Source organism: Diabrotica undecimpunctata, chromosome 7 (assembly GCF_040954645.1).
Source record: "Diabrotica undecimpunctata isolate CICGRU chromosome 7, icDiaUnde3, whole genome shotgun sequence".
NCBI classification, from domain to species: domain Eukaryota; kingdom Metazoa; phylum Arthropoda; class Insecta; order Coleoptera; family Chrysomelidae; genus Diabrotica; species Diabrotica undecimpunctata.
The window spans coordinates 71,075,199-71,087,711 of NC_092809.1; the positions used below are offsets into that span (position 1 = coordinate 71,075,199).

The following is a 12,513-nucleotide window of genomic DNA, read 5'->3' on the forward strand; positions in this document are numbered from 1 at the left end:
AGTACATATAATAGATTATTATTTGAAAGATATGAACATTAATGAAAAAAGTCCTCGTACACATTAAAATTCGTAACAGGTTCAGATTATTTAAGAATATTATTAAAATTACATAAAAATTCTCTAAAGTTCTAGTAGAAAATAACGAAAGATAACTTAAATACAATTTTTCGGACTGTATTCAATATCAATGCAGTTCACACTATTAACACAGTATAGACAATCTATACTGTGATCTATACTGTGTATATGTGTTGTTATCTATACTGTGCTATTAGTTTTAAAATGTCAATTAAATTTTCTAAATTATCATAAATGTGATATTGGAAATTTGGTTCTGAATCCATGAAATATTTATATTTTTAATTTTTATGCAGTATTGAATTTTTTAAAATAAAATACTTTAAAATATAACAAAATTTCTCATTGCTTCTAGTTCCTTCGGGTTAATAAAGATTCATAGAGATCCATACAAAAAACCTGCAAAAAACTATCACAATCACAATCAATATTTTTTATGTTTATAATTTCCTCCCAGATACCTATTCCATCTACAGGTCTATGTCAAAAGCGACTTTGACTTAAAATTGACAGAAGTGACAGTGACATTTTCTCGACAAATGAGAAATGAATCATACCAAAATAAAGATTTTGTAAACAGTAATAATATCCCTCACATTATTTCAACATGGAACTGTTTCGTACAAATGATTTCTATATACTTATTAAGGGTGAATACTCTTTATGGTGGGACAGACAAACAGGTGCTTTCATTCCGAAAACAGGTTTGTTAAATTTTCATTCACTTTGCATTATTTAAAAATTTATTTCTTAAATGTGACGCCCCCGGATTCATTTCAATTGGTGGAATTAGCTTTGATTAAGGTTTTACGGTTTATTTATTAAACAATTGTGGTTCATACGCATTTCATTAATATACAATCTCTGTTGCAAAGGGACCCAATTGTTAATCAGACGTATTTGTCATGTAACATTTAATTAATAATTATACACACAATTAATGTATTCCTTAATCTTAAGACTTTATCTTTCAATTATATGTCAAGTATTAGGTTTAATTGTAATGTCCTGCAAGTTTTTCTTTATTGAATTCTTCTACTATTTCACATTTTATTACAATTATAGTTATGTTGATATGTAGTTTATAATTATTGTAGTAAAATCTACATTATGTAGAATTTCTGTGCTTATATTGCCTCTGTCATATTAGTGTAATTGATAAAATCTAGATCTTTACTCAAAAAACAATATAATATTCACCTACTAAATAATAAAATACCTTCCACAAGCAAATGAAGAAGTGGGAGAATTGTAATTATGTCAATGTGTATCATTCTTTATTCTTCTGTTTAGCATATACCTAAGGCAAGTATAACAGAAAATTGATTGATCAGAAAATTATTTGAATTTAGACAGGAAAGGCATACATTTCTTTGGACTAAAATGACAAATTTAGCAAATTTCAAATTCTTTTTTATGTAAAGATTTCTATCTACAGGTTTTATTACTTTAATTCAATATGTCCATTTTCATTTGTTTGAAACCAGACACATGTTTTGCTAAATATTAGTTTCATCACAACAATGCTTCTGATTTAGAAGTTTTCCTTCAAAAACTAATATAATTTAATGTCTCAATACATGGTGAGCTTATATATATAATGAAAAGGTTTACATTTGGCATAAAGTATTAAGTGGCAGCTGTAGCTCAGTGGCTATGTTACTGGCTTAACAAGCTGGGGGGCCCGGGTTCCCGACACTGACAAAAATTTTCAATTCTAATTTAACTAAGGTGCCACTGTGCTTCGGAGGGCACGTAAAGCTGTCGGCCCCGGCTACAAAAGTAGTTGTTAAGTCATGTTAGGGGTGCTTGCGCGACTTGAAAACCTTAACACTAGACCTTAGCCAGAATTTTACACGAACTTTACTTTTTTACAAAGTATTAAAATAAACTCTAGAAGCACTGCTTGTCATGACATTGATCAAGCTAAAACAGCAGTACTTGTACACAGTTTTGGGCTACAATAAGCTATTACTTTGCCCTAGTGAGTGTGTATTCAGAAATGGAAGGAATATGCCCCCAAAAACCAGTTCACTTGTGTGAAAAGGAAAAAAAAACAGATTTTTGAAATATTAAAAGTACACTTAGGTGAAAGGAAAAATAAAACAGACTTTTTAAAATAATAGATGACTGTAATTTTATGTTTTGTATATATAGGGCCTGCGTAGCACAAGCGGTAGGATGCTTGCCTCGCACGCCGGAGGTTCAGGGTTCGAATCCTACCGCCGGCAAGAACAACTAGACATTTTTAAAAATGTCTATAGGCCCCAGGTCAACACAGCCTGAATAAAATGAGTACCTTGGGTAAAACCAGGGGTAATAATAGGCGGTTGAAGCGTAGCACTGGCCATGTTACCTTCCTTGTATACCGTAGGCCCTAGTTATAGCAGACTACCCTGCTATACTCCCAAAGCCGCGAAGTGGTATAAAACGGGAGACTATTATTATTATATATTTATTGTATGTTATCAAAAAGTTACTTTTATATACTCTGATTAGTTTTTTGTTCTAGAAAATGTTTATATTTTCATTGTTGTCATGGTTTTGGGTTGATTCAAATCAGTGCTGTACTTATTGCAAAACAAACATTATAAAAGGGAAAACTTATCATGTCTAAGTACTTTATACAAATAACTAATGTTTTTTAATATTGTGATAGCTGTTATAGAAATCTTTTTATAGTTTAGTTTTAATCATTGTGATTGTAATATTTTACTTTCTCTAATCTTTATCACTATTTTTTGCAGGATGGGATTTAACTGATGCAGATGATCCAGCATGTCTGGGTATTTGTGATGGAATAATAGGAAAAGTGGAACACAGTCCACTCTTTGACACCAGACTGCTCCTGATTAAAGAAAGTCTTCCAGTAGGCAAACTCCATGGCGAAAATATGGTCTACAAAATAAAAAGTGTTGTATTTCTACCTCTAGGTCCAGAAAATGTTGACCTCAATTTAACACCATGCCCTAAGCACAAAATAATGGAATTGAAACAAAACCCCAACCATTCTTTGTTATTTGATATACAGAAGAATAGCGCTTTTACCAAAACGTGGGGCACTTTAAAGAGTGCTGGAAACACTTTGAAGTACACTACTCAGCAAGCTGCCATGGCAGCTGCCGGTGTGCAGAAAAAGAACAATTTCAAAGACAAAGAAAGATTTGAAAAACAAATTGTCGAAGAATTTTATAAAATATTTAATGATACAAATTCTTTCTATTATTCGCATACTACAGACATCACAAATTCTTTGCAGAGATTGTGCAATTTGTCCAAACAGGGTACAGATTCTCAATCTATATGGAAAAATGTAGATGAGAGGTTTTTTTGGAATGGCTACATGCTGAAAAGCATCATAGAACTGGAGGTAAACCTATATATTTGTTGTATTTGATTTTCATACCATCTTTGGGATAATTACTTCAGTTTTTCATAGAATTTAGAATTTCCATAATTTCATTGAATATTTCTATTAGATGCTTATATCAGTCTACCCCAATATGATTGTGATATTTTTTCAAATGTATTGGATTGGATTGAGATATTATTGGATGTGTTTTAAAATGTAGTGTTAGTATTAAAGAGAAATTCAATATTTTTTGTGGTATTAAATATTTTCTTTATTTACCACGTCATATTTTGTTGACTACTTTATAAAACTGAAAAAATATTTTGTCGCCTTAAAGTGTTAACCTGCTAAGTCCACATTTTAGGCAAAATGAGTTTTTACCATTTGCATAATAGTATTAATTTAGTCTATCGATTAGAAACAGTCATGTCACATTTTTATCTAAAACCTAAAATATTGTATGATGAGAATACCAGCTAACTCTGATTGCTCTGATTTTCCCGTGTAAACACAGCTAAGTCCTTGATAGCCGTGCATTTGCATAGTAAAACTTGACGTGACAAGTACACGCTTTGTACCGGTTTTAGTTTTTTCTACTGTTTATAATTATTTGAGCGATTTATTGAAGGTAAGTGTAGATGTGTATTAAATTATTTATTTTTGTTAAGTTTAGTTGTAAAATGTGTTAATAGTTTCACGATAAATCTTGTTTGTTTCCATTAAGGGACTTTCTTTTCCAGTATTTCTGTGCAGATATTGTTATACAAACCAGCATTTAGCAGCTTTTCATTGATTAAGAAAAAACAAAATGAGGGGAACTAAGTAATCATTTTAGGAAAATTTTAATTATTTTTACTGTTGGAATAATGTTTTATAGGAAAAAATACTTTTAATCATCTTTAAAGTTCATTTATAAAATAAATACTGTTTTAAATTCATCAGTTCCTGATTTGTTTAATGTTTATATCAGTTAATGGCTCTCACACTTCACTGAAATGTGATAGGCTGAATGGGGATATTGATAAAAGAAGATTGTTGTTTAGTATAGTCATGACATGGAAGTTCTTTTTACTTTAGATGTCACGTTCTAGATGGATGATAGAAATGGTACAAAAAACACACATAGACAACTTTGAAGACAATAAATTTATAAATTTAAACGAAAATGTACACCTCAATGAAGATACAGATTTAACAGTGGAAGCAAACGGACTCAGTAATAATCTTGAAGTTACTGAAAATGTTGAAATATTTTTTGTGGATCTACAGTCTACTTCCAACTCATTAAATAATAATATTAATGTAATAGAGATTCCCTGCCAAAATCTACCAGCAGAGAGCACTGATGAATTAAACTACTTGAACCAGTACCAGATGTTTGATGCAAGCAATGAAAACGATGATATAACCTCGGATATAGCGATACCAATGACCGCAACCTTTGACAATTTAAGATACTCAAACCAGAACCAGATGGTTGGAAAACCAAACAGAAACGAAAATGAGGAGATACCAATATCAAAAGTCAACAACGTCAAGGAACATGATGAGGAGCAAGATCAGTTCCAAATTTCTACTAGAGAATCAACGACATCAGGAATATCTGAAGATAGCGAAGTCAATATCAATTTAGTTCCAGATTCGGACATAGATTCAATTTCATCTTTAGATGAACCTAAAAGAATAAGTAAAAATCTGGACTTCCAAGTCCAGGGGGCAACATGGTTTAGTCAGAAAAACAAAAAATTAAGAGGAAGTGGTAAACCTTATTTAGGTAGAGTGAAACAAGATGAAAAATGGTCTTATGATAATCCTAAAGAAGCACGAATTATGAAACAAAGAAGAGGTCTTATGAAATGTTCTTTGATCAGTGAACATGAAAGGCAACGTATTTTTGAGTCATTTTGGCAAATGTCTTGGGGAGAAAAAAAGGTTTTTATTAATAATCAGCTTAAATCTGTAATGACTAAAAGGCATCGGAACAAAAAAAAAAAGAACACGAGACGGAAAGGGGACAAACTTTAGAATATTTTCTACCGGTTTAAGAAGAAAGTTTTAGAGTGTGCAGAACTATGTTTCTTAATACTGTCGTAATTGGTCATTGGACAATTCTTAGCTGGAAAAATTCTTATGGAGTATGTGCTTCAAGTATGCTACGCAAGTCAACCATTGGAGTGCTACCTTTCAAAGATCGCCGTAAATGCTTGCTGCAATTTTTAGATTCTCTACCAGTTATGGAGTCACATTATTGCAGGTCAACATCTCAAAAAATATATCTTTTGGCTGAATGGCAGTCTCGGCAAAATGTTTACTAATTTTATGTCAACGATTGGTGCTAATCGAGGAAAGAAGAGTCCTTTTCGATAGCATCGTTTTCTAAAGTCCTCGATGAGAAGAACTTTGCACTTTTCCGACCTAAAAAAGATGAATGTAAAAAGTGTGTTAGCTATAGGGTTGGACAACTTTCGGAAGAAGAATTTAAAAGTCACATACAGAGGAAAGTAGAAGCAAGAGAAGAAAAAGAAAAAGATAAAAATGAGAAACAAAATGTTTTCACAGCAGATTTGCAAGCCGTGTTGATGGCACCAAAATCAAAAGTCTCCACATTATATTACAAAACAAAGCTCCAAGTACACAGTCTCTGTTTCTATAACTTAGTGAATTCCGATGCATATTGTTTTATATGGAACGAATATGAAGCGGGCCTTGGTTCTGAGGAATTTGTCAGTATTTGGATGTATTTCATAGAACTGAAAATTTTACTCAGTGTCCCTCATTCTGTAGAAGGGACTGATGAAAGAAGCTATTCATTGGCCATAACACTGTTATGGCCAATGTTCTGTTGAATCTAGCAATCACTCGTACACAATGTAATAATAGAGCAAAAATATCTTGAACATGGCAATACGCAGATGGAAGTTGGTTCGGTTCATGCAACCATCGAACAAAAACTCAAAGATAAAGTCATTAACCTACCAGCGGATTACGTACCTATCTGTCTAAAAGCAAGAAAAAAGCCTGCTCCGTACCAAGTAAAATATTTAAGACATGATTTTTTCAAAAATCTTGATTCAATTCAGCGTTATAAAACAATTAGACCAGGAAGAGGTAAAGGTGATTTAAAAGTTCCAGATATTTGTGCTTTGAGGTATACACCCGAAGGTGAAATTTATTATAAAGCCAGCTTTGCTGATCAATGGAAACCAATTTCTCAACGTAAGAACAACAAAATTAATTTAAATTCTTGGGACCAATTGAAGCGACTATACCTAGAAAGACGTAAAATAACCGCCAAAAAATATGAAGACCTTCAGGCAATCAAGAAGACATTGTCGGTAGACTACCACAAATTTTATAAAGATCTTCCCTATGAGTAGCGTTATTATTGTTTTTATCCTTTTGATACTTAGAATGATAAAGTTTCGTTGCGTATAGAATACGCGTGTTTGGTTGCATTAAACTGCAGAGTCCATTATTAGTCTAATTTGAAAAAAAAAACTGAAATTATCAGTATAATTTTTTATAATTTCAATGATACAACAATTATTATACTAATTTTAAACACTATTTTATTGTTTTCCATTTATTTTTATGAAAAGAAATGCTGCGAAATCGTTTTTTGCCTCTCCTGTAAAATTGGGTAAATTGGATTTAGCAGGTCCTGTGTGTAACACTTTAAGGCGACAATTTGTAACCATTTCATGTTTTTTAGAACCCTTTGTGTGATCCATGGATATTACCCATTATTCAGGGATATATTCAAATCGAGGATTGTAAAGTAGAGATGGATAGAGACTTGATTGAAGCCAAAGAAAAACGATATGATACTTTTACATTATGTCTCATATCTCGAAGAAGTAGATATCGTGCTGGTACAAGGTAATAGCTTGTTAAACATGAAGTAATATTTATAGTAATTACATATATAGTAAGAAATCTGTAACAGCAGTATTTAAAATACATACTATCAAGATTGCCAATGTCGTTTATATGATTATAATTTTTAAACTTGTTCTAAGATTTTTACATTATTAGTCAAATTTATAAATAATTATTCCAATCATTCTAGAAATAAAAAATTCAACACAATTATGTCTATGAAAAATCCAGTAATGACAATCTGTGATAGGAGTTTCCTAGATGTCAATTTAAGAAAAGTTTTTGAAATATTTTTAAACAATGGTTGTCCAAAAAATATATTAAAAATTCATTTTTAACACTCTTCAATAATAGAGCTTTAATAAATAATCCACAACCAATTACGTACAACAAAATACCTTACATACAAAATTTAACAGACCAAATTGTCAGCAGTGGCTAAACAATGTGTCACTCAGCACAAAAGTGACTGCAACATAAGAAAAAACTCTTGTGCCTTAGTGGACCACCACTTAAAGACAGCACATAAATTTGACTTTAATAATGTAAAAATCTTAAAACAAGTTGATAATTATAAAAATCAGCTTTTCGTTGAAATAGTACACGTTAACAAAACTCCTCAATCTATCAATTATAAGATTGATATCAACCATTTGAGTAATCTACTGCAACATTCTAAATAGTATCTGATATAATAGATCTTAACCTTTAAAAAACAAACACATTACTCACTTAATCTTTTAGTAACTCTACCAATAATTTTATTTCATTTCTCAACATCATTATTACAATAACTGACTACGTACCATCAATTACATTTTATAGATCAATATAACATGTTCCTGATTGTTTCTCATTTCTCTAATATTAATTGCATCTTTCCACCTTACAATATCGATAATACTGTCATAATAATTGTTTACTTCAACTTATTCACTAAAAATTGTTCAATATAAGGCATCACTCTATAAAAATATAATGTACTGCGGTAAATAAATTGAAATCAAACAAATGTCATTTAGATATAAAATTTAAATTTTTACTCTTTTAGTTGTAAGTATTGAAATATTCATTTTGTTTACATCAAAAAATCATTCTAATAAATTTACATTTTTCTCCTGAAGAAGTCACAAAATCGTGACGAAATATTAAGACATACATAAAACAAATAGAGTTTTATTTCCTACAGACCGATTGCTGATACTACACTCAGATGAAAAAAAAAAAAAAAACGCAACAGAGAAAATTTTGGTCAAATTCAAAATATTTCAGTTTTTTTTATTTTTAGTAATATTTTGATGATTTTTTTTCGCGCATTGGGTAAAAATTTATAAATTTTAATTTAGTATAATGAGTTTTTTAATAAAATTTTGTATTTGACTTATACAGGGTTAATCTAAAGGTGGTTTTTATCCTAACTTTGAAACATCCTGTGGAATAATTCCGTTAGCGGATTTTCGTAAAACCTTGTTTTTCGGTTGCAACCATGTCTTCTAAGTATTATGTTTTTTTGTTTTATGTGAAAATATGGATTTGTTCATTTTTAAGAGCGAAATGACTTTGCCACCCACAATTTACAACTTTTTCTATTATTACCATTATCTTTTGTATTAATTTGTAATACGACGATGGGGGTTTTAGTAACTGATACCAAAGGAATGTCATATCGACATCCCAGAAGCACTGTATTTAAATAATGATTAAAAGCAACATGATCTTGGTTTTAATGAACAATGATAACAATAACAAAACATAAAAAAAACAACTTAAATGTAACTTAACCTAAGTACGCAAATAACAAATAAAAACTACTACAAAAATAACTTAATACCTTGTATTGCCTCCCCTAGCCTCTATAACTGCCTGTACACGTCGGCTCATGCTGTCTATGAGGTTGCGAATATCATCTTGCTGGATGTTTTGCCATTCCTCTTCTAGAGCCAAGCGAAGTTCGTTAATTGAGGCTGGTGCGACTTCGCGACCTCTAATATTTCTACCAAGCATGTCCCAAACGTGCTCTATTGGGTTCAGATTAGGCGAACACGCTGGCCAGTTAATTTTATTAATACCAACTTCCTCTAAATATTGCGTGACACATGTTGCAAAGTGGGGTCGCGCATTATCTTGCATTAATAGAAAATCATCGTCGATATATTGAGAAAAGGGTACTACGTGATTCGCTAAAATTTCCTCAATATACCGGGGTGCAGTCAACAAACCCTCTATAAATACCAATTCAGTGTGCGCCTATCGGGATATTCCTGCCCATACCATCACCGAACCCCCTCCATGGCTAACGCGGGGACTGAAAGCGCACTCCGCAAATCTCTCTCCAGTTCAACGCCATACTCGTTCTCTCCCATCTGATGAGTGAAGACAGTATCTCGACTAATCCGTAAAAAGAACATTACTCCGTTGTCCTAAATTCCAATGTAAATGTTCCCTGGAAAATTGTAGTCTAGCCCCTCTGTGCCGTGGAAGTAATTTGGGCCCAGTTGCTGGTCTGTAACTTTACAAACCAAATTCATGTAATCTTCGACAAACTGTAAATACACTTACATTATTGCCTCGAACCTCTTGAAGCTGATTTCTTGTTTGCAGCGCTGTTAAATGACGATCCCGCAAAGCGTTGACTCGTATAAAATGATCATCTAAAGCGGTAGTTATGCGCTTCCTGCAACTTCCCGTTTTACGCTTGTTTGTTCCAGTTCGTATAAAACGTTCCACTACGCTTGGGATGGTAGAGCGATGAGTGTGTAGTACTCTAGCCACATATTCATAATTTCGCCCATCTTCAACCAGAGCAACGGCTTTCGCACAATCTTCGACAATAAGAACCATGATCAATCATAGATAAAAAAAATGTAAGTGTCAATATGACATAATGATAACAGTCACCAAAGCCCCTCGTCGTATTACAAAATAACTCCAAAATAATCATAATTAAAAAAGTCCTAAATTGTGGGTGGCAAATTCATTTGGCTCTAAAAAAATGAACCAAGGCATATTCTGACATGAAACAAAAAACACAATGCTTAGGAGACATGGTTGCAACCGAAAAATAAGGTTTTACGAAAATTCACAAACGGAATTATTCCACAGGATGTTTCAAAGTTACGATAATAAAACCACGTTTTAATTAACCCCATATAATAAGTCAAATACAAAATTTTATCAAAAAACTGACTATACCAAATTAAAATTTATAAATTCATACATAGTGTGCTAAAAAAATCATCAAGATAGGGCTAAAAATAAAAAAATTGATGTTCGGATAGATTTCCGCGGTCAGATAAATGAGAATCACTCGGGAAGAACCGCTTTAAGAATTTAATGCTCGACGTTTCGGCACCCATTTTGGAGCCATTTTCAAGAGTGATACGGTTCCATTCACTGAGGTCTCAATCTGCTTACTCCTCAGTGTCGAGTGACTCAGTGTATCACTCTTGAAAATGGCTCCAAAATGGGTGCCGAAACCTCGAGCTTTAAATTCTCAACGCGGTTCTTCCCGAGAACTTAGTGATTTTCATATATATATATATATATATATATATATATATATATATATATATATATATATATATATATATATATATATATATATATATATATATATATATATATATATGGCATTACTTATTAAGGTATTACTTACAAAATCCTTTAATTTCAGGTATAAAAGGCGAGGTGTAGATGATAATGGTGAAGTAGCAAATTATGTAGAAACTGAACAGATTATTTCGTATCAAACGCATGAAGTATCATTCGTCCAGGTGCGAGGATCGGTTCCTGTATATTGGTCCCAACCAGGATATAAATACAGACCTCCTCCCAGAATTGATAAAGGTATTTAAATTTTAGTATTTCATATTATTATATATATATATATTTTCATATAAAAATGTAACCATAATTCCCATTTATAAAAAAATTAGACAAAATTTATTTCTTAAAAAAATCTCATATCTCTCACAGTAAAGAAGAGATCAGCAGAAGTAATGGCTCTTCTTTGTGTCTTTAACCTATGCATGCTTCCTTCTATCTCTAACTAATCCATAACTTCACAGTTCCTCATTGATACAATTTTATCTATGATACACATTGTCCTCACACTTATTTGTATGACCGTATCCTTTTTCCACTATGTATGTCAGTCAGTGTCTAGTTTTTATGTTTAATATTTTAGGTGAAGCTGAAACACAGGTGGCTTTTGAAAAACATTTTACTAAAGAGATTCATAGTTACGGTCCCATATGTATAGTCAATTTAATTGACCAAATGGGAAAAGAAAGAATAATATTCGATGCTTATTCCAATCACGTTTTTCAGTATAATAGTCCATTTATAACATACGCCACGTTTGATTTTCATGAGTATTGGTAAGTAAAGTTATATACGATAAATTATTATTTGGTAATTATTTACCAATTGGGTAAGCCTCAGAAATGCCCAATTTTTTGCGGACTTAACAGAAAAATTGAAGAAAAGCTCAAATTTTAGTGTTTTATTTGGTGAAAACTAGTAAAAATGCTAATAAATCACGAAATATATACAAATAAATAAAAAAGGTAAGGGAATACCTAAAAAAATTACATGAAAAGCCAACAAAATTACGAAATTATCTTAATAACAAACGTAATAAAAAATAATAAATATTATTATGGGCGATTTTAATGTCCAGATTGGAGCTGGAGATAAGACACAGTACATTGGAGCACATGGACTTGAAGTCAGAAACGAGAGAGGAGACCTTCTAGAAAAAATCACAGAAGACTCAGAACTAGTTGTCACCAACACATTCTTCCAATTACCAACTCGCAAGCTGTACACGTGGAAATCCCCTCAAGAGAGACCCGGGAGAATTGTTAGGAAACAAATAGACTACATTTTAGTAAATAAAAGATTCCGAAACAGCTTTACATCTGTCAAGACTTATCCTGGAGCAAACTTGGAGACAGACCACTTTCCACTGGTGGGAGTATTTCGAGTCAAACTCCAAACAGTGCAGAAAAGGAAAGCAAAATCATACGACCTACGTATACTGAAAGACCTTGATACGAGGATGAGTGTCCAAGCCACGTTAAACGAGCAAGTGACTGCAATTAGTGTAAATAGTGCAAAATATAAAGGATAAACACTTAAAGACAGATAGAAGAAAAAATCATGGATGACAGATGAGATCCTGAAAGTAATGGACGAGA

The 12,513-nt window shown here is 32.0% G+C and overlaps 1 protein-coding gene across 3 annotated transcripts in view; it reads left to right on the plus strand.

Annotated features, from left to right (window-relative positions):
* The first annotated feature begins 546 nt into the window (after window positions 1-546).
* The window catches only part of sp3 (phosphatidylinositide phosphatase spermathreecae), a 59,352-nt gene continuing 47,385 nt past the window's right edge, over window positions 547-12,513 (plus strand). For 2 of the 3 annotated variants that reach the window (XM_072537519.1, XM_072537521.1), the window contains exons 1-5: window positions 547-785; window positions 2,829-3,451; window positions 7,146-7,312; window positions 10,986-11,158; window positions 11,499-11,691. In XM_072537519.1, the coding sequence (XP_072393620.1) occupies window positions 689-785; window positions 2,829-3,451; window positions 7,146-7,312; window positions 10,986-11,158; window positions 11,499-11,691 (1,253 nt within the window). In that variant the 5' untranslated portion in view covers window positions 547-688. The remainder of the gene's footprint in view (window positions 786-2,828; window positions 3,452-7,145; window positions 7,313-10,985; window positions 11,159-11,498; window positions 11,692-12,513) is intronic. The other variant, XM_072537520.1, reaches the window with a different exon arrangement.